We start from the raw sequence: 23,099 nt of genomic DNA, 5'->3' as shown, positions 1-23,099 counted from the left end.
TACGTTGGTCGAAAGAACTGAGAACTGATTAAAAGTAATATTTTATTTCATTAAGGAAATGTATCAAAATTCAAATTCAGCTCAAGCAAGTACAATCGATATTGCAGTAATGGCTTGCATGTTCCGAAGCTGTGAAGTTCCGACTTAACCACAACGAAGACTAGCATCACCGGAAGTACAGTGACACTATTTACTTAATGATTTTGCTTTAGTATGTTTTATTAGGTATCATATGACAAAGCACCATTTTGAAGTCCAAGCTTTCACGAATACATGTACAACCACAGAATATTACAATACATACAAGTCAGTACAATAAAACATTACATATCCTTTACAATGCAGCTTTACAGTAAAATAGACATCAACAATTCTCTCAATTATTAAAAAACCCTGTGCATTTCAAAAATATTACAAAACTTTTAACACCATCTATATATACGCAAACTTAAAGAATAGCTTTGTTCTATCTCCTGACTGAAACACGCCAGTTGAATGTTTGCAGTAACTCATCAGAAAAAATCTTTAGACATTTATCTTGATACAAGTGATTTCATATTCAAACTGCATACAGAAAATGGAGCCAACACTGCTCATTTATCCCACCAGAAAATTTAAAACATTCATTTGTTGAAGTGACCTATTCAAACCAGAGTATTTTAGTTTCAGTAGTGGCGGCAAGAAGGTTCTGAATGTGAATGGCCTTCGAGGTTCACGTTTTCACCAACAAATGTACAGATGCATTTTGAATGCAAATAAACGTATCCCAATACAATTTAATAACATTACAAAATCATTTTGCGCATTTCAAAATAGATACTGGACTTTCAATACCATTGTATGTATCTATATCTACACGCTGAAAAAGAAAAATTGTATGTCGTATTTTGGCGCCATTTTCTCCTGCCACAGACAAAAGAGTCAGTCGATGAAGAGGGACGTAGCCTAATGCAGACATAAAAGGTGGGACAATTCGCTTTGTAAACAATATGCAAGAATATAGATGGTAAGATGTGTTTTGTCGGTGGAAAATATTGTGAAATAAATCATATAGATGCTGTCACATAGGTTACACCAGAAGTGGGTTATGAGTGTGTAACAGGAGCAAGTATAAATCAATAGAGGTAGAGGTGGGCTGGCGATAGACCAGAGCGCGATTACAGTATGAGCCAGCACATGAAAGTGAAACATATTACTGATACACCAAAAATACTTTCACATCCTCTATTTCTACGAGTAATGAATTTCAGAATACGTACACTAACCCACGGGTATATTCTCGTGGGTCTCGTAAATCTTTCGACCAATCAAATTTCAAGATGCGGTAAAAGGAAATCGATAGGGGAGATAACTCACAATTGCATAAGTATCAGGCATTCTGATTTGTGAAGTTGACTGAGTTTAGTGGAAAATAAATTCTCCACTGAATTTGATATTGCGCGATACATTGGAATAGATCCTCTTGTGTCGGTTAGGTTGACCCTGGACATTATGCCTGGCGATGATACGTTCCCGGCCTGTGAAGGTATATTCTCAACATTCTCAGGAACAACCACCAATGATTGGGACTTCTGGCGGGGCATAGTTCAGCCAGCTAAACGTCAACAAGCCGTTCAGCTAACCGACCTAGGCGGACATTAATCATACACATACATGACAGTAATATAGAACAGACAACATTCTGAGAACACGAAAGAAAATACATGTGATTACAAATCCATATGAATTGAAATTTCACAGTCAGCCATGTATTATTATACTCTGCACATCAACTACTTTCCAAACCAACTATTCACGACCTGATGAATTTAAAAGATACTGTATAAGTACACTGTTTTGAGCAGAATGTTGTTCCACATTCTAGTTATCTGTGACTCCTGATTCTCTAGACTCCTTTATTCCTGCTGCCATACAGCACAGACTTCTCACATGCCATATGTCTACATAAGCGGATCCTGAGGGGAGTGCAGGGGTGCATACACTTTCTTTTGTCCTGAAAGTTTATTAAATGACCCATGAAAATTTGTGAAAATGAAGTGTGCACCACTTTCTCAAAAAGTTCTATCTGCCTCTGACCTGTGACACTAAGATATGGGCTGTTCTTACTGGCTACTTCCTCCCCATGCTATCACAGACTTTTCTTGCAGCCAATATACCTGTCATATCACCACAGACTTCTTTAAGCCAATATACCTGTCATATCACCACAGACTTCTTTAAGCCAATATACCTGTCATACACCACTGACTGCTTGCAGCCAATATACATGTCATACACCACTGACTGCTTGCAGCCAATATACCTGTCGTATCACCACAGACTTCTGGCAGCCAATATACCTGTCACATCACCACCGATTCTTCTTGCATGCTATCTACCTATAACTATACACAAGCTTTGAGATGATCTAATACCTCATCATCACACACAGCCACATTGTCCAGTGACCAACATAGTGTACTTTCACTTAAGATATGTCATTTCATCAGGCAAGAGTCCCAGACAATGTTTCATAAAATTAAAAATGATATAATGACCACAGCTGTTCCAATTCAATGAGGTCATAGTACTCATATTGACAAAAGGTAACACTTCAATGAAACCAAAACAAAAACTTCAAGACATATCTGTTTGTTGTTTTACATCGCATTCAGCAATTTTCCTGTGCTGGACCAGATATTCCTGAGATTGAAACTTGAACATTGATCTATACTGTACAGCAAAATAAACTCAACTCTGTTTGTTATGGTCAAGGTTTTAAATAGAAAACATAGACATGAATGCATAAACATTAGCTTTCATGAGGTTTGGTTTTTGAAATTTGTGTTTCTTATGCTGTTCTGAATTCATTTCTAAAGAACAGTTCACACCACCATCTTCAGGGTTGCAACACAACAGATACATCTGAATGATATATTTTATCCTTTTGCTTTGTGAAAAGCCACTAGATAGTGTATCAATAAATACTGAACAGCAAAAGATATGCAACTATGGCATTTTGTCAAGTTTTTGAAAAGAAGACAAACATGAAAGCTTGCTTTCACAAGATTTCACATTTCTAAACATGCGTTTCTTTTGCTGTTCAGTATGTATGAAACGAAATTCACAGGGCCTAACTATTACAACAGCTACTACGATTATAATAAATGGATAAACAATTCTAACTTCTGGATATTTACCACTGAATGTTCACAAACCAATAAAACATCTTTTGATGAAATATATTAAAATACATCTGCAAAACAGTTTTTTCTCACTTTTTACATTGATGTGGATAGGTTGTTAAAAAATACATATAAAAAAGGGACGTCAAAATATATTTTGGAAAACATTAAAAATAAAATAAGAAATGAATATAAGTACAACATTCAAAATAAACAGAATATTGGTACCATGTTTAAGAAACCTGACCGAAAAACATCAAAGTAACTTGTAGACAACTTCAGGAGTTCAGGATGATAACTCCATGAAAGTGACCGAGACTTGAGAAGACAGGAAACATTTTGCCACAGTAGTTTTGAATGATGTTTCAAGATCATTCTTTCAAAATAACTGAAAGCTTGCCCACTGAGCAGAACAGCACTACAGCCAACATCACAGATTTGCTTGTTTATGTACAAAGCTTGTGATCAGCTACCATGGCAACCAGAATCATGGAGTTGTTCACCTTGAATCACTGCCACCTTGACCTTCGTCCTGTCAACAAGCTGGAGTTTTCTGTTGCAAGAACTTCAAAAGCTGCAAAAGATAAACAATGAATAAAGTTTATTTTTCTTGCTGCAGTGTCATGTCTTTTTTTTCATATATCCCACAGATCTTCATTGTTTGTAGACATTTTCCATGAGTCATTATTTCCATGGATATTATAGCTGGTATAATAATAACAGAATGAAAACAATCTATGTATCTGTGACAAAATAGTCACCCAAAGCAATTCCAGATTCAGAAATGCCAAATTCTATGAGATTTGAAGAAAATTCATTATTATTTGGCAACACAGACAATAACAAAATTATATTATATATGAAATACATTTTCGTAAAAAAGAAATGGCAAGAAGAAATGTAATGCTGATAATTTAGAAATCTGCTGTTGGAGGTATGTCAAATTAAAGCTTCAGCCTTAATTACTGTCACACCTCAGAATTAATCATGACTAAGGATTTAGTTGACTTGTAATTTTATAGTCAATGACTCGTTTTGATCCTTGAAACTACTGAATGCAACGCTTTGGGTTTTTGCTTCTGCATATATACTGACATGTGTTTCTGTGTTTTATCTGAACAAATGACTGGCCTTTGCACATGTTTCTGGCATCTTTTACAGAAAACATATCATGACTAACACAGGCTTAGAACACAAAGTAACCATCTTCATAGAGATTTCTTAGGATCACAGAGACAGCTTTGTCACATATACTTCATATGGAACAAGATTATCCTTTACTAATTAGGAACCCTTTGTCAAGTACTTTCTTTACTCTGCAGCCAGGGTCAAATTGAGGTTAAGAGCTTGTAATATCGGAGGAGAGGAGGGAATGTATCTGAGGGCATCACATACATCGGACTGAGGGACTTGGATGTGCAGCAACTATACAATATTGTTAGTTATTTCATGGTTGAAAGATCCTTCAAAAACGTTCAGTTCTCCATCTGTGGAAATGTTGACTGCTCAGGAGACAAAACTCTACACAACACAGTCAGCATTTGAAATACCTGCCTGCCTGCCCGACTGCTCGGGATGGGTTATTTTCAACTCGGACTGACAGATTCTCAAGTTCCCCTTCCTCAAAGTCAGGATAAAATTGAGACGTGTATATGAAGATATTTTATGGGCTGGTAAGTTTTGGTCAGGACAGGCTTTTCCTACCCTGAGTTTCACATCCAGCCGCAATCTATAGATACTGTTCAGTGTTTCATCAATAATCACCCAGAGGTACTGCCATGTGCTTGCAAATCATTGAGGTAAAGTATGTCTGAGAGGTAAATGTGTCAGTCAGCATGGTGTAATGTCACTCTTACCGACACCTTAGCAGGGTGCCCCTGGTTTCCCAACATTTCATAAAACAACAAAATCAGCCAGGTGTAGAATACAAGAATTGGTATGGGTCAACTCTTGGTCGGGGTGTCAGGCTGGATTGCTAGTGTCAAACTGAAATGTGTTCACCAAACTTGATGTATATACTTGCAATCTTTTCTTTGGTCCATTGCAATCATGGCAAATGCTCAAGTTTGTATCCAGTACCTCAAGTACAGGCATGAAGGTGGAAACCTTGTTTATAATGACTTTAGTTTAGAGACGAAGTGGAAGTGTTGATGTCATTATGTTGAATGATGATCCATTGTCAGAGCATCCTCGATATCTTAAGGGTGTAAATTCCGATAAGTTTCCACTATACCCTGGATGCATCTACAGCTAAGCCGGAAAAATTTATTACCCCCCTTGGCTGGCTTTTTATCCAATCAGATGTATATGCAGGGAATTGAGCGAACCAATCACAACTCGCTTTCGTTTTTCAAATTATCTAACTGATTAAACTTGGCAACACGAACCATGCACAGGTTCCCTGAAAGAGGCCGAAGGAGTTCTTGCATATTTCTTGTTTTTGTTGTTGTTAAATTGTCGGACCTATCAATGTGTCTGCATGATTTCCCCAAAATCTGAGTCGCACTGCAAACAAACTTCGCAGCTGTAACCGCTATCTTTGTTGACGCTGGCAAGTTCAGTTGTAACGTCGGCTTAGCCAATTGGCTACTGTGAGCATGTGGAGCCAGCAAAGGGAGGTAATAAATTTTTGGGTCCTGCCGTAGATGCATCCAGGGCATAGTGGAAATTTATTGGAACGTATACCCTGGAGATATCGAGGATGTTGTCAGAGATGTAATAAACAACTTCTTAACAGTCCATTCTGTTTTGTTATGTGAGAGTCACCATCTCCAGACTGTCAACCCTATACAGGCTGACAGTCCATCTTGTTGTTTTTAAGTCACCTATCCAGTCTGTCGACCCTAAAATGAAAGTTGGTCTGTCCCACAGTTCTTAATCCTCTAAGCTTCCAAATGTTGGAAAACCATGAGTACACCCTCCTCAGCAATATCACCTTGTACCCATGTGTGGAACGTATCCTAAGTCTTCAGCTTAATGATTGAACACTTTAAAGATCACATATGCTCTAGGCAAATACATATATCATTTATTGACATCCTTGTAAATGAAAACCCTTCAGTTTGACATATATAGGGCCGTCTCCTATTCTCACAGGTTTCCTATTCTCGCGGTAAAGACATTTTCTGCTGAGGTCGCCAATGTGTGATGCTTAGCGGTTGTTTACATCACTGACTGGTAACTAGGAAGTGGTCCAAGTCTCTGAATAATCAAAATTTTTGCAATGTAACGAATATTTGTGAGTTTTAACCAACTTGGAAAAATAGTAACTCTTCCCCGCCCTTTCCGATAAGATTCCCCTTCCTTACACCTAATAACATTGCTTTCTCGTTGTACCGCGAGAATAGGAGATGTCTCAAAAAGTCAGCGGCGGACGTCCATGTTTTTCATCGAGCTCAATTGCGATAATACACCTGATGGATCAAGCAGGTGATAGATGCAGATGTTAGAGGGGTAATCTCTTCATTTAAAAACAACAAGCATACATACGAAAAGAACTGTTTGTATTATTTTTTCAGCCGATATCCGTAAGTACCGTGAGAATAGGAGACGCCAGTATATTTACCATAAAATCCACCTTTTTGGCAACAAAGCACAATTCTCTCCCGCAAATGAAATTTCAACCAATCAGAGGGGAGTAATGCGAGGTATACCTATGTTGGTTGGTTAATGTACATTTCGGGGGATTAATTATCTTGTTTACAGATCTGTCTAAACCTGAACATTGTTTTGAAAAATAAAATTGAAAGCTTCATGTTTTCATAATTGCATCTATCTAATCTTGTGACCTGCTTTGCTAGTTACAACTTGTTTTCATAGACGATTCTGTCAAAATTGCTTGTGATAATGGTTATACATCATTCTGTTAGAATCTGTGCTACCCCACTGCCCCAACCCTGTCAAAAGACTGCCAGTGATAAACCATATTTCAATACCCTCAATACTGACCGTATTTGGAACCAAACCTTTTCAAACGAGACTCCATGTAAAATTAGATCTTTTAACATGATTACAAATAGTTTTGAGAAAGTATAACCACCAACAGATACTTCTATCACATGACCATCACCTTCTCATGGCATGTGCTCTAGTTTTTCTATCATATGACCTCTGATCTTCACATAGCATGTGCCAAAGTGACAAACTGACAGTGCAACAGTAGTGCTTCTACTTTGATATGTGAAATGTGTTGTACGGGAACCTAAATGCTGCTGAAGGATGGAACGGGTTGGAGAAACTTGGGGTAAAATTGAGTAGAGGTAGAGGGGGCCTTCTATATGTCTTACCTTAATTTAGAATTTCACCATCTAGAAAAAAGTTTGGCAAAATCACATCCCCTATTTTGACAGTTGGTTTGTTATATTTACTTTTGGCAACAAACAGTAAGGTCTCACTGTGAGCCAATAAATTTTGTAAAAACTGTGTGAATCTGTTAACTCTCAGTTATGCTCGCTTCACAAAAAAATTATGGCTACTGTATTCAGTTGATACAACCAAGTTGATCATGTAGTTGAAACTGAGAGTTCATGACAGTTGTTAGTGAAGAAGATGAGATGTTGAGTTAGTTCGGGTGCCTGGAAGAAAAAAACCAAGAGAAGAATTCAAAAGTTCTTGAGCTGGGTTATAATGTTAGCACTTTGACCATACACCCTGAGTATGGAGGTCAGCTCACAATAGGTCGATATATTTTGTCATTGATGTAATCAAAACATATATGTAAATGTTCAACACTGATCCCTTGTAAAATGACATCATTTGAATCAATATCTACCTCTTTCTCTGAGACCTTTGCCAAAGTTTCTGTACACAATAATCAGCTCTGCCATGAGGATGAACCATGAAATCAGGGCAATAGCTCCTGCAACAATAATCATCATCATCATCATCATCATCATCATCATCAAATGCCTCACCATTTGTGAACATGTACATCTTGATCTCCAGTGATTAATCGAAACGCAGTCATTTACATAAATTATCATTTGACATGACTCACGTAAAACAATAATCATAAAAATATTGTTACATCTTGTTAATAAAGTCACTATCTTACTATCAATACAATTAAATTACCAACTGAGGCAAACTATGGAGAGTCACGCGTCTGTGTGAGTTACCTGCAGCCAGGAGGGAGTACACGATGGTGTTGCTGTAGGCTTCAGGGTCCTCCGCCAGCTCTGTGTACACCTTTGGGGACAACATTCATCATCATCATCATCATCATCATCATAATCATCAAAAACTGCTGTGTAAAGTTCCCCCATTGAAAAGATCATGAATTCTTTTCAGGAATTATTCCTGAGGACTCCGTGAGTTTCATCATGAAGTCTTCATGAAGAATTCAATAACATTAAATGACACATCTACTTCAGGAAGAGTCAGTGAACGTAATTCCTGAAGAGTTAACGATAACAATAATGAAGTTCATAAAGACTTACTGAAGAGTTCACAATGACTTCCCGAAGAGAAGACAAAGACATCCAAAAGAGTTTATGAGGACCTTCTGAGGAGTTCATGAACACTTCCCAAAGAGTTCATGAGGACTTCACATGCTAGTTTGGATGAGTCATATCATTTTAACTCATTAAGCCCTGGAGCTGCTCCACTGCCCAACACCTGGCACCCCTCGCTGACTGCCTGATTGCTGCGACGAGGCTAATTAGTGCTAATCATGCCTGATTTCCCTGGCAGGTCTCGGATATGACAGGAAACTGTCTAGTCTCACAAACAAGTACTGATTATTTAATTGTGTCGTAAAGATGTAAATGGGAAAGAGGCCGATGAGAATACATATATTACAGCATTTCATGTAATTTATTACCTGTGTCTCTTATACCCCTTTGCCAGTGTGTGCTGTATCAACACCTACGCGGTCTTTGTACGTACGAGATGAACAAATATACAAATTCCTCCAGTCTCTCTCATCGTATGGACTGAATTATAATATATTATTTTTAATAGAGTTTAAAAAGAGGGGGTCTTGCATTATAATCGTCTATATTTTTTGCCAATACATTGCTCATGCTTTCTGACTATTTCAAGGAAAGTATCAATAGGTGTGTAAGTAACATGGAACATATAGAGATTTATAGTTTGTCACTTTGTTCATCTGAACTTAACGCTGCAAACATACATCACTATTCATACACATACATATTGCATGATACATTTATCATCACTCAACGTTAAACAAAGCTTTCCATCATGCGATGGGATAAAGTTTTCCGAATGTAACATTTTATATCTCACTCATTATATTGGCTGATACTTTGACCAATCGTATCGTGAGAACCTGTCACATAGGAAGGGCAAGGTGATGGGGCGTAGCCTAAATTTCTGAAGAGCACGTTTGGACACTCAAAGTGATAGGGTAGAGATTGATTATTGGCTTTATCGTTGACCAATGGCTATGTTGTGTTTCGGCTGTATCAACTATCATGCAACAATTTGTGTATTGTAAACATAACATCAGTTACTGTAATGATGTATGAAAGAAACACATAAGACATATGGGAGTAGACTGACACTATGATGAGTGTATTCGTTCTCAGATGGTGAACACACATGTCTTAGTATTTTGGAAATGTAAAAGAATAACGACTGAAATGCAACAATTGAAGAGAATAAGTGAATTTAGTTTTACGGCGATTTTAGCTATATTCCAGCAGTATCGCGTGGGCTTCACACATTGTGCCCAACAACTGACAAGAATGGTATACGGTACCATTTGTACAACACAACTAGTGCATAAAGCGTTATCGTCCTTGGAACAAGTCTTTTTGGTAAGCCTCAAAACAGTCAACGCACAAAAACAAATCACAGGTTGAACATCTGCATTTGATGTCTCGACGTTTGCCAGTCCGTTTCATTGTATGTAAGACATACTTAAACCAAATGATGTCCCTCTCATATCATTGTGAGAGATTAAATTGTTCAAAACAACTATGTCCATGGCTGTCAAGACGAATTTACGCACAAGCATAATAATCTATGAAAGAAGCGTTTTTGCTGATACACTGCTAGTGTATATTGAATATTTTCAGGAAAGTACTAATAAGCTAGCCTGTGACTTACATATAACAGATTCAGTTTGTCGCTTTGGTTCATCTAGATTTCACGCAGAAAATATACGAACATACATGCATACATATTGAATAATGCTATTCCTTGCACATACATAAGACAAAGGGTCATGGGATGGGCGTCAACAAAGTTCCCGAATAGGACGTTTTGTATCTTAACTGTTCAATATAGTCCCTGATTTGTTATCTATGACCAATCGTATCATGAGATACCTGTCACATTGGAAATGACAGGTGATGGGGCGTGGGCTAAATTTCTGAAGAGTATGTTCGGTCACTAGACAGCTTGGATACAGATTGACTATTGGTGAGATGGTTGACCAATCGATATGCTAGATTTCGGCTCTATCAACTCTAGCTATCATGGAAAAGTTTGTGTATCGTGAACATACATAATCGTAAGGATGCCTGAAATGTACACGTAGGACTAACAAGCACTTTGACGAATTTATTACTTTTTTTTTTGAAGAGCTCAAAGCGCTACAAGCCGATTATTTTCACCCCGGATAACCCTATCCAATCATTGAGTAGAGATAGTATCTATTAGCGTATACTTTTTGCGCACACTACTTGTACATCAAACATAATGGCTTGCCGAACATTTCAATATAATCTGTACATTGTTATGAATAAATATCATAATTCAAGTACATGTATTATAGAATTAAAAAAGGTGACACGATACTAATTTATTGTGATGTATACATTTGTAGTTGAATCTCCCCAAATATTTATGAAGATGGGCATACTCATTTTTGTTTTGAAAGCAAATGAGGTTCAGAAGATTGGCAATGGGAGTGACTCCACAAAACAGGTTGTCCAATGATGTAACAGCGCATAAGTTTGTTTTACCCTTGTCACGGGACAAAAGTTTACCTGGACATGCATTCGACCAGAGTCTGTTATTTTGAGGTTGAAAGAGGTGTTCATATATTTAGTGTTGTTGATTGAATGATTACACGCATCAATTCCGTAACTGATATATTATCCTCCTTTTATTGACGATGGATCTGATACACGTGATCATTACACAGGGTAAGATAATTACAGAGATCAAATACAAACGTTTCTTTCACAATGCTTATGTAAATTGCATTGAAAAATCACATTTCAAATAAGCATGAAACAGCTTGAACAAAATACCACAGTTACCTTTGTATGGTTTATGTGTACTATATATGTATATTATGAGTAGATGCAATAGTTATCACTTCATATTCGATTATGTATTATTGTCAACTTTAAAAATCAATAGTCGCAAATGAATTAGGTCTAAATTAGTAACTTGGTTTATTTCAAATCTATACGAGTGTAATACAGTATTGCTATTTATGTCTTCGATTCATTATATGAACTATTACAACGAATGAATGAATGATTTAATTCAGAAGAAGGTTTTGTAACCTTGTCACCGTTAATTCAATCACAATGTGCAAACATAGTATCTTAGTATTCACTCCCAGTGACGAGTAACAAACACGTACCTCCTGTAACAACATCTCATAATCCCTTTTCTCGCAGACATGTGTTCATTTGCCTGTATAAGTCCCCGACATTGCAAGCAATTGTTATCAAAACACATTAATAGTTCTTCTGATTAACACAGAAAGTAACCTCTCTCATAGGAAAGGTTAATCTTTGATCATTACTGCTAAACTGATTGAAATTATAGGTACAGCACGAATTTAAAATGTAAAACCCCCATTATGCGGCTCTCGCTGAATGAGAGGTTGAGAGGTTCTTTTCATAACCCCCAATATGCGGCTCTCGCTGAATAAGAGGTGCTTTTTATTACCCCCAATACGCGGTTCTCGCTGTGAGAAGCTAATTAATTTGCCGCATATATGCGGCTCTTGGCCTTAATGAGTTAAAGAAAATATTCATTATTCATGGTCATGTTAGGAATATTCACAGGTTTTGAAGAAAGTGTTTCTGAAGACTTCCTGAACTTCCTGAATAGTTCACTAAGACTTCCTGGAGAGTTCATGAAGACTTCCTGAAGAGTTCATGAAGACTACCTGAAGGGTTGACAAGGACTTCCGGGAGAGTTCATGAAGGCTACCTGAAGAGTTCATAAAGACTCCCTGAAGAGTTAATAAAAACTTCCTCAGGGCTTCTACAATTCAAATGTTAGTTTGGATGAATCATATGGTTTCTAAGATATGATTCATTAGTCATGGTCATGTTAGAAATATTCACAGGTTTTGAAGAAAGCGTTTCTTTAATCCCCAAATAGCCAGTCAACCGAAACGTAAGGCTTAACGTTGTAACATTTACTGTGATAAATTAAGCCATGTCAAATAATTTGTTACTGTTTCACTGAATATAATGATACAACTGCTGGGTTATCATTGTACTTGTGAACAGATCTTTGTATTCATCACCCTTCCTCATACAAATCAATTCCTCTCTTACCATATTTCATGCACCCTCAATAAACACTTATTATTATTATTTGAGATATTCTGAGGTTAATCATCACATCTAAATTCCTTTAAAAAAATTCAAAATGTTCAGTAAATTTACTGACATTACAAAAATTTTCCATGTCTTCAATATTGATAATATACTGATATTTGCAATTTTCCTATGAACACCTGAACATGACAGAGGATATCAAATGTTTATCAATGCTAATGGGAATTACGTGTTTTCTTTGTAGAGCATGGCTTTTCACTTGTCTAATTTTCATTTGTTAGTTCTTATTGGCTGATAAGCATGATAAGGAATCAGACAATAGATATAATATTAAGACTTTATTAAAATCCATTACATAAATTTTTATCACATCAGATATTATACTCTTACGTCACTGAAACAAAAAGAACATAATCCTTAAGAGATCATTATTTGACTGAACCTTGTCCCTCCAAAAACACACACACACACAAAATAAATAAAGAGACTGCCATGTGTACTGAAATAATGGTATCTTCATATTCCTTTCCAATATTTCCAGTACTCACTTTAATAACTTTGTAGAGGTAGTATCCAGGCTTCACAACACCAGCCACAGCAAACACCCACGCCCACACCCTCAGTTCCCTGCGGAGCTGGTCATAGAGACAAAACACTGTGGCATTATAATGATAATCACACAAAAACTGCGTAACTCTTGTTACTGTGGTTACTGCTATTAAGATTCAGGTCAGTGACATTCAGTTTTTTATGTTTACATGGATGACCACAAATACAGTGGACATTTGCACGGGAGGAGCCAAAATGTTAGTCTTGCTAACTCTTGTTACAGAACCGAAACCACAATTCGTGGCTAACCTTGATTCATGGATCATGGTAACTATCATGGTATCTCATAAAGTCTTGTATGATGACACAAAGTGGTAGTTTGGATGTTCTGAATCTTTGCATTACCAGTAAATATACAAAATCTAATTGCCACTAACACCAAACTTTACTTACTTACAAAATGTAAAGAAAAAATATTGTTTGTTGTTTGATGGAGCACTCAGCAATATCTCAGCTTTAAGGCAATAGTCTAAAAATAATCAACTCTGGACTAGACAATCCAGTGATCATCAGCATGAAAATCAATGTACTCAACTGGCATAGGATGGCAGATGTCAGACAAGTCTGCGCACCTGACTACTCGATAACGTCAGTTGAGTCTTATGACAGGCACAGGTTGCTGAAGACCAGTTCTAACCTGGATCTTCAAGTAAGGACAGAATGAGATAAACAAAAGCAACCATCTTAGATGACTGTGTGTTGAAAGCTACAAGATGCATCTTGATGAACTGCTCACTGCCATGTCAAATGCTCATATTTTTGAGAACTGGGTGAGGGCAGATAACTCTAGTCAGCACAAACTTCTCACCTCCATTTACTACCATCATTTGACATTTTACACAAACAATCAAACAAATGCTGGCATAGACAGATGCTACAAATATTCACAATCTCTTCCACAATCATCATTATTCAAACAGAGCATAGGATACAGGATATGTCACTTACAAAATCTACTTCAGATGACAAGAAGCCATATCACTATAGAGAATAATGACTCAACATGTTAAGTGGATAGACCTTTGATAAACAACTGTAACCATGTCCTATCCTTATGCAGTGTAACAACACCCCGGACAATTACACCTACAAAATCATTAACATTAAAGTGCGTCTGGCTGGGGCTTCGAATTAACACAAGGCATGCAAATGAATTATAGAGTGAGTGAGGATTGTTTTATGCCACTTCTCGCAGTGTTATAGCAATATCAAACCTGGGGACACCAGAAATATTCTCCACGCACTGCATCCACATAGGGTATCAAACACTGGTCTTCGGTGACAAGTGAACGCTTTAACCACTAGGCTACCCCAATAGCTCTATGACTCACACAAAGATAAACCTATTTTCCAAAATGAAAACACACCTCAAGTTTATAGTATACTTAATGAATTTGGGGGAATAGACTAAATTACTAAGGGATGTAACTCTTCATAATATCCAATTCCCTGATATTCCTGCATCTCAACTGATATTTCATATAATGCTTACACGATGCCATTTAGAAAGTGGTCAAATGCAACATATGTCATGTTTAGGATTTCACTTTCTTAGTAAAGTACAAATTCTAGTACTTTTTTAGGTTGAGTCCCATCTGGGATTCGAACCTGCACCCTCAGAGTCAGGCACCTAATCGCCAGCACACAAAGTCAGCCGTCTAGCCCGCTCAGCCACTGCGACTTCCACAAAAATGAAAGTCGGACAACTGGTAGTCTAGACTGCGGGCTTTGTGTACCCCTCTGATAAGTGTACTAGAATTTGTACTTTACTAAGAAAGAAATCCCAGATATGACATATGTTTCATATAATGATAATAAAAATAATTGGGATGTTTATGAAGCGCAATGTCCACTCATGAATAGTCATGGCACTGAGAGCCTATGTACAAGGAGAATGAAGAGTCACTGGAAGGGATTTAGTGAAGAAAAGAGTCTCAAGATTTATCCCCAAAGAATCCGTTGTTTCAGAAAGTGTTATGTGGAGTGGGAAAGAGCTCCATAGAAGTGGAGCAACATGTTGAAAACCGTTCTTTCCGTAGTAAGAGAGGCGAACTGGAGGAACTACCCGTAGATGCTGATCTTGAGAACGAAGAGACCTTGATGCAACATCCTGGGTTAACAGGGATGATAGATATGAAAGAGACAGATTATTCAGACAGTTATAGACATGCACTTTGAAGTCTATCTGTATTGAACAGGAAGCCAGTGTAGAGATTTTAGCACAACAGATATTTGGTCATATTTAGAAGATAAAGAAATCTGCCTGCAATACTCTGAACTTTCTGGAGTCTTTTCAGGTGTTCTTTAGAGAGTCTGATGAAAAGGCTGTTGCATTATTGCTGCTTCACTGCACAGTCCAAAATATCATCCATGTTCCCTCAAGTGTTTCTCACCTCTAGCATCAAAACAAGTCAATAAATTAAAAACATTAGCTGGTCACTCTGAAGACTTTAATTTGATTCTCCACACGAATACAACATGTGAATTCCATTTGTTTCCCCTGCCGTGTGGAGGCGCAGTGGGCAAGCTAGCTAAAATGCCAGGCTAGTGATCCAGTGAGCTTTGAAGTGTCTGGATCGAGCCCACCTGTGACCGGGTGTAAGAACCTTGGAGTCAACTTTGTGTGCAGACTCCTTCAGTGTCGTCACCACCCCCAGTGTACAGTCCACACTTGGGCACTTAAAAGAGCCCATGAATCCTTGGTATATGACCAGATGGTGGCCACATGAATATGTGCCAACATCTAGTTGCAGGCACGGCAACATGCAGTAAACTTGGAGAAAGTACTGTGACTGTGTCCCAGACCACCCAAATGTAAATGGGTACCTCGTTAGGACGAGACAGCTACAAACAACACTTGGTGCGCCTAGAGGCAGCTAGAGTTGTATAGTCCCCTGGGAGTTGAGACTGATAATACAATGGGCCATTGATATTTACATCCAATGATCGAAGGAAATGTATGTCAGCGCCTTGAGCAAGCGCTAGTTGCCTGGATAAGTGCGCTATATAAATATGCTACAATAATAATAATGCTCTCTCCTTTCACTAATTATTTCCAAATACATGTAGCACATCTACCAACATTCCCCCATCACCCTAGTCCTGGTTGCATGGGCAACTTGTTACATTTTGTAACACTCAAATGTAACACTCACCACAAACCAGCCCAGTATTGACCACACAAGTGTGTATGGTATACCAACACCAAGGTTGATCTGTTCCAGCAGTGTGATGTCCGTTCCCTCCTTCAATGCCAGGACCACAAAGCTCACCTAAAATGTAAGAAGTATTTAAGCCAAAACTGAAAATGCATATGTGACATCATCATGTTTTTGTTTGTATGTTGTTTAGTACTGCACTCGGTAATATAATAGCTATGTGACAGCGGTCTGGAAAGTCTGGTCCAGTGATTGACAAGTGAGCATCAGTCAGTATATTATCAACTCTGAACCAGGCAATCCAGTGCTCAACAGCATGAGCATCAATCTACACTATGGGGAATTGATGTGCCAATCAAGTCAGTGAGCTGAACCACCTAATCCACAGTGGCCTTTTGTGGAAGCATGATTTGCTGAAGACCTTTTCTACCTCAGACCTTCACAGGTCACTGAATCCAGTGATCAACAGAATGAGCATCGATCTATGCAACTGAGATACGATTTCACGTGTCAACCAAGTCCCTAAGTCAGACCACCTGATTCTCTTAGACACCTCTTACAACAAGCATGAGTTGCAGTGGACCAGTTCTAACCCAGATCTTAACTGGTCATTCACACGGGTCAAACTGAAGAATAGTGTTCCACAAAAACCAGCCACAAAAACCTGTGTTATTTAACTGTGTAAAAATACAAAACAGTGCTTAAGTTGCCTTAATATCATTTACAGCTACATTTAACAACACAACAATGCCAGACAGTTTAGGGTATTTGCAAAACACAAATTACACACTGAAATAAGAGCAGCCCTTGTCCTGACATTTCATACCAAACCGAAACTACTACTGACCACAATACTGGCCATTGTCCAAAGACCCCTAACTGCCTTTGGAGATACATATGCAGTGTTTCCAGGTTACTTGGAGATTTGACCACATGAAATCTGCACAAGGTGAATGTAATATTAACCTCAGTAACAGTACAGTGGAAGCTGTGAAAACCGGCATCTGTCCCATTCAGCAAGTTGTCAACACCGGCACAAAATCTCAGTTTCACCCATAGCTTATATACTAGTATTTATCATCAGGTCTACAATCCGGCACATTGTCTAAACTGGATTGTTCATTCAGTCCCAGTGAGTGCCGGTTTACACAGCTTCCACTGTATAAGATCATTTATGTCGGTTAACAATGAATGAATACACTATGTGTGATGAATAACGTCTTACCGATGCCTGCAAGTCTAGCTTTAAGAAGCAGGAAAAAATAGCAGCCTGTCTGTAGAGATCTGAAAAACAAAGTGTCATTATCATTAACGCAGGAAATTATATAAGTCATTAAAACCACTGTGAGTGAGCGAGTGAGTGAGGTTTTACACTACTTTTATCAATTCCAGCAATATCAGGCGAGGGACATCAGAAATAAGCTTCACATATTGTGCCAGTGTTGGGAATCAAACCTGGGTCTTCAGTATGAAGAACAAACGCTTTAACCACTAGGCTAATCACTGCCTCCACTTTCAGTGACCTCAACACTGAACACTTAACAATAGGCTTCGTCATAACAAGGACCATAGCATTCCATCTTAACTCAAAACTGACACTCACAATGGACTCAAATATTAAAAGTAAAAATTACAAATTGTGATCTGAAGACAAGAAGTGGTTTAAAGAACTGAAGGGTTGATTTGATACTAACGCTGGAGATATTCTGAAGCACCAACTATTCTAAATTCCAGATATCCAAAGTCCTTTGCAACAGCCCAGGCAAGTAAAATGTTTGGCGGCGCTAAGATGCAGACTAAGATCAGACGGACCTGAAAATAGAACGCATCTCAACAATAAGTAAACCACAAGTAGCTATGCTCACTTTCAGTGAGAATGTTCTAAGAAGGTTCTCCTGAAATAAAATAACATTTCTTCTTATTATGAGTTTTCATGGATGAGTGAGTGAGATTTTACACTGCATTTGACAATATTCCAGCTAGATTGTAGTGGTCAAGTAATCAAGTCTGGACCAGACAGTCCAGTAAACAAGAGCATGAACATCGATCTACACAATTTGCATATATGATGACATGTCGGCTGACCACCCGATCCAGTTAATCGCCTCATGCAATAAGCATGGCTTATTGTGGACCAGTTCTAACCAAGATCTTTACTGGTTCTGTGATATTTCACTGAGGTTTCTAACTATGTTGTCATAGCAACAAAACTTTCTGGGATATGCAAAAAGAGCTTAAGTGTGAGAGATGTGACTTAAACCTACCATAAATCAGGTTCATATTTTCAAATTATGTTACAGAAATAAAACTAAGGCATTCTTTAACTCATGGTAGAGTCTGTGGACAACATATATACGATTTCAAATGTTGAACAAATTGGGAAAACAGTATAAAATGAAGGAAATGCACTTCAGAATCTAATCTGTTTGTACAGTTGAGCATAGGGGAAGATATGACAAGTAACCTCTGTGGGTAGATATGAATGAGCAGAACTTGGAGTCATCCCATAGAGTGAGTGAGTGAGTGAGTGAGTGAGTGAGTGAGTGAGTGAGTGAGTGAGTGAATGAGTGAGTGAGTGAGTGAGTGAGTGAGTGAGTGAGTGAGTGAGTGAGTGAGTGAGTGTACTCAGCAATATTCCAGCTATATGGGAGTGGTATGTACAGTCTGGACCACACAATCCAGTGATCAACAGCATAAGCATTGATCTGTGCAATTGCGAACCGATGACATGTGTCAACCGAGTCAGCAAGTCTGACCACCTGATCCCGTAAGTCACCTCCTACGACAAGCACAGTCACCTTTGATGGAAAACATGGGTGGGTGAAGGCCTATTCTTCCCCGGACCTTCACGGGTCCCATAGATGATATCCTTACCTTGACAACTTTATGACTGGGTTATCCCATTTAAAGTGTCCAACTTGGATCGGAAGGTCCATGGTTCGAATCCCAGCATGGGACTTTGAATTATATAGTAGAAGTACAATGCAAGGAGTTAGTTATTAACTGGTCAACCACATAACTAATTATATTTACCAGTTTGACTGTTGTTTGTCCTTCTACGTTGAAGGCTGCATACTCAAGCACACAGTACATGGTTACTACCAAGATGGCCAACATCAGTGCGTACAGTTCATATACACGTTCACGCAACACACCATGGATGACATAGAAGGCACTGAAACCTGAAGATGGAGGACACAAAGACAGGAAATATGTCGTTCTGATACAGAAAAATGAGATTTTTATAATTTAAAGTATTTGAATATAAGGAAATTTGTTTATTTTCTGGTTTGCAGGTGACAAAAACAACTAACTTGTTTGCCTGCATGAGTTGCACGAGTGAGTGAGTTTTTGTTTTACAAGCTTTTAGCAATATTCCAGCAATATCGCGACAGGGGGACGCCAGAAATGGGCTTCACACATTGTACCTATGTAGGAAATCCACCCTGGTTCTTCAGCATGCAGTCTAAGTAAACTTAGTCTCAGTACTTTTCGTTACACTCCACTACTGATTCAAACAAGACCTAGAAGGAGGTCGCGGTAGGTAACCCTTGAGCAACCCATGACTGTCCAATCAAACAAGAGAAGGCGGAATGGATTTAATCAATCAGACAATGACTACTGTTTAGGGTTTGGCGGGACTTAAAAAATTCACTAGTCACTGACACTGATCCCTCAGTAAATGAAAATCTGCATAAAACACAGGTATTTGACCTGCAGTATATATGCTTACAGCTTTTTGATGACATGGTACCATTAGCTAACTGACAAGCAAGCTGACATCCTGGAATATTGACAAAAATGCTATTTTCAGCAACTGTTTACTCACTGTTGACAGTATTGTAGCATGCATTACCTGGTAGCGATCGTATGTAAAAGTAGCATTAGGAACCGTTCGGGTACAAACCTTTCTGAGGTAAAAGTTCAAAATGTATGTGGGAATGTCCACTTTTGCGATTTGGTAAGCTGTGTTCTGATTGGTCAGTCTCAAAGGTTACCTGACGCGACCTCCCATAAGGTTTTGTTAGACTCGGTAGCACAGTTAAACGAAATGTACTGAGACTAAGTTTACTAGCTTAGACTGTTAAGCATGATGCCCCAATTCAAGTTCGAATGATAATTACCAGCATTGATGAGAAGCAGAATCGTGAAAGTGAAATCCGATGACTCAGGGTCAGATTCAACCACCACTACCAGCCTGTAGATGGTAAGCCCTACCGCTGCCAAGATGTTGATAGATGACACAACCAGAAATGCCCATTCTTTTGGATACAGGCCAGCAAATGTCTTCGTCTAAAACACAACATTTATAGAGTTGAACTGTTACATTATCATACAGATTGATACAAATAAATTACATTCTCAGATGTACAAGTTTGAGAAACTGGGGAATGCACGTTTCTTTTTTCACATAAAAGTATGCTAAAAATTTATAGGAATTAACGAAAAACCCAAAAGTGTAATGGAGTAAATCAATAATGCAATGTAAGTGGTTACACATGAATGGAATGCAGCAATTTCAGATAGTGTATGATATAAGGGTAACACTATTTTTCAGGGCATTATCATTTGCAGAAGCCCGAGGTCTTTCATTAACTGCCCGACGAAGGAGTGCAGTTGAAAAGACCGAGGGCTTCTGCAAATGATAATGCCCTGAAAAATAGCGTTACCGTTATTATAGCTAAAATGAATAGAATTCTTTATAAAAGAATACTAAAAACAGCGGCATCGGTTTAGAATCATTTACTGCCAACAACAAAACGACGGAGGTCACTGACACACATTTTAGAAATATAGTCACGTCATAGAACACCAGAGATGACGTCACTATTGAAAGTGACGACATTTGACCTTGACCTTTGCTCATACTACCAGCCGCCATTGTTTTCAGTGATCAACAACGTTAGACTTCAAGTCGATACTTTCATTGCTGTATGTTGTCATTTATGGCACAATCGTTATGGATGACACAAGCAGGAAAGTGCATAATGGCACAGGTACATGTGACGAATGTGAGCCAGATATATGGTCAATAATGAACCCAAGTTCATTCGAGCCGTAGGTGATTGAACTTCAACAGCTGAGCTACTTATGACGTCACCTAACAACGGGCTTGATATTGGCCCGTCGTCAAGCATTTTGCGGGCGTTATCAAGTTACAGTGGACCGCTTATTTCTGATAACGAGCGGTCGTTTTCATGATAATTCTATCCATTTTAGTTATAATGTCAACTAATGTTTTTCACTACAACAACATCTTCTATTATATCAGAGACCATTATGTAGTATATAGTCTCTGATCATGTATTTTACATAAAACGCTCTTAGGGACCATTCATAATTCATGCCTAAAGGTGGTGATGATGATTTTTGTGGAGAAACACAGACATGTACAATGTGAATGACCCGGCAATAGTTATGTACAAAGCATGTGATCCCCTAAAATTCAATGACCCTTCGCATGTACACATATACAAAACTGTTGTAGCACATGTATACAAAACTGATCACAACAAACGCCCCTATATCTACCTTTCCAATTGCAGAAAAAAATGGGTGAAACAACAGCCCAACACCTAGTTAACTTAAGTAGATTAGAAGCGGTTCCATACTACATGTTTTCTGTTGTTGATAACATCGCCATAAATGAAAACAAATTAAAAAAAATTGTAAAGCATATTAATTCACGTGCAAATTGTACATGCAGCGATGAATGAGAGAAGGTTCACACCCATATTTTGCAACATACTTGAACATTACAGTTACTGGTGATATCTCGCTCTGTTTACCTTCCCGAACGCGGTTAGTGTCGTATACTTGGGGACATCCGTGATGCCATATTGTGTGTAGTCGGTGGAGCTTTCTCCTGGAGAAGATGTCGCGGTTTGATCATCGGCCATGTTGTCAGGTGACACCTGTGTTATTTCATAATGTGTAGCTTGAGAACTCCGGTAGAGAGAAACTACATTTTGTGTGGGAGGCTTCCCCGGCAGTCACATGAGATCTATAAATAGTCATCCAATGAAAAAAATCGTAATACATGGTCCTGGCCAATCGACATAGGAATAACAACATAGATAATGACGGGGTATCACGAGGTGGATTTTATATGAGTGAACCAGGGATAATCTACAACGCGTGTTGGAGTCGCCATGGTATAAACAGACAAACTCTCATTGTGTATTAATTGTCGCTGTCGTCAAATATCCTATAACAACGAGGAAGCAGATATATACTTTTGTTAATGCATATTAAATCATTATACGTCTTTTGAATGAAAATCATAGGGTGGTCCTTTATAATGCCATTGTCGTGTCGGTGAAGACTGCCCATAGATTCAGGTAGATTAATGATCTTCTTTTTGAACATTTTGTGCAATGACTGACTTAATTAGAAAATTAATTAGAAAAAAATGTGCCAGTATATCTGATAATTTTTTTCGCCTCTAAGAAGCGGAGGTTAGTGGAAAAAAATTTCAGAACGTTTATTACAGGAAATAAGGTATTTTAAATCAGGTATAATCTACAACATTGCTTCCCTGGTTAAGTAACTGTAATTTCTAGTGCCGCGTTAACATCCCACCTAACCATCATTAAACCCTGTAACATTCTGTGAAAAGCAGTCTTTGCCTGGGTAATTTTGTTTTGAAATAAATTCGATAAAGAAAG

General features: G+C 38.1%; 1 protein-coding gene across 1 annotated transcript; it reads right to left on the bottom strand.

Moving 5' to 3' along the window:
• Positions 1-28: 28 nt before the first annotated feature.
• On the bottom strand, positions 29-22,422 carry LOC137295712 (uncharacterized). The gene is made up of 10 exons (XM_067827230.1): positions 22,221-22,422; positions 20,556-20,724; positions 19,465-19,613; positions 18,126-18,243; positions 17,657-17,715; positions 16,429-16,545; positions 13,213-13,299; positions 8,282-8,351; positions 7,936-8,022; positions 29-3,738 (listed from the first exon to the last, which is right to left on the bottom strand). Exons 1-10 carry the CDS (start codon positions 22,329-22,331, stop codon positions 3,674-3,676), a joined length of 1,032 nt encoding a protein of 343 aa, XP_067683331.1. The 5' UTR covers positions 22,332-22,422; the 3' UTR covers positions 29-3,673.
• Between the last annotated feature and the right edge of the window lie 677 nt (positions 22,423-23,099).

The sequence above is a fragment of the Haliotis asinina genome, chromosome 9 (assembly GCF_037392515.1).
Source record: "Haliotis asinina isolate JCU_RB_2024 chromosome 9, JCU_Hal_asi_v2, whole genome shotgun sequence".
NCBI classification, from domain to species: domain Eukaryota; kingdom Metazoa; phylum Mollusca; class Gastropoda; order Lepetellida; family Haliotidae; genus Haliotis; species Haliotis asinina.
Note: the sequence above shows the minus strand (reverse complement) of the source record. Positions and strands in the feature narration are given on the sequence as shown.

Excerpts from the sequence above, each read along its gene's own strand:
- LOC137295712 (XM_067827230.1), bottom strand. The coding sequence starts at position 22,331 with ATGGCCGATGATCAAACCGCGACATCTTCTCCAGGAGAAAGCTCCACC. Across the intron at positions 20,725-22,220 it reads CACTAACCGCGTTCGGGAAG|ACGAAGACATTTGCTGGCCT; the intron begins GTAAACAGAGCG and ends GTTGTGTTTTAG. Across the intron at positions 8,352-13,212 it reads ACCTCTACAAAGTTATTAAA|GTGTACACAGAGCTGGCGGA; the intron begins GTGAGTACTGGA and ends TTGTCCCCAAAG.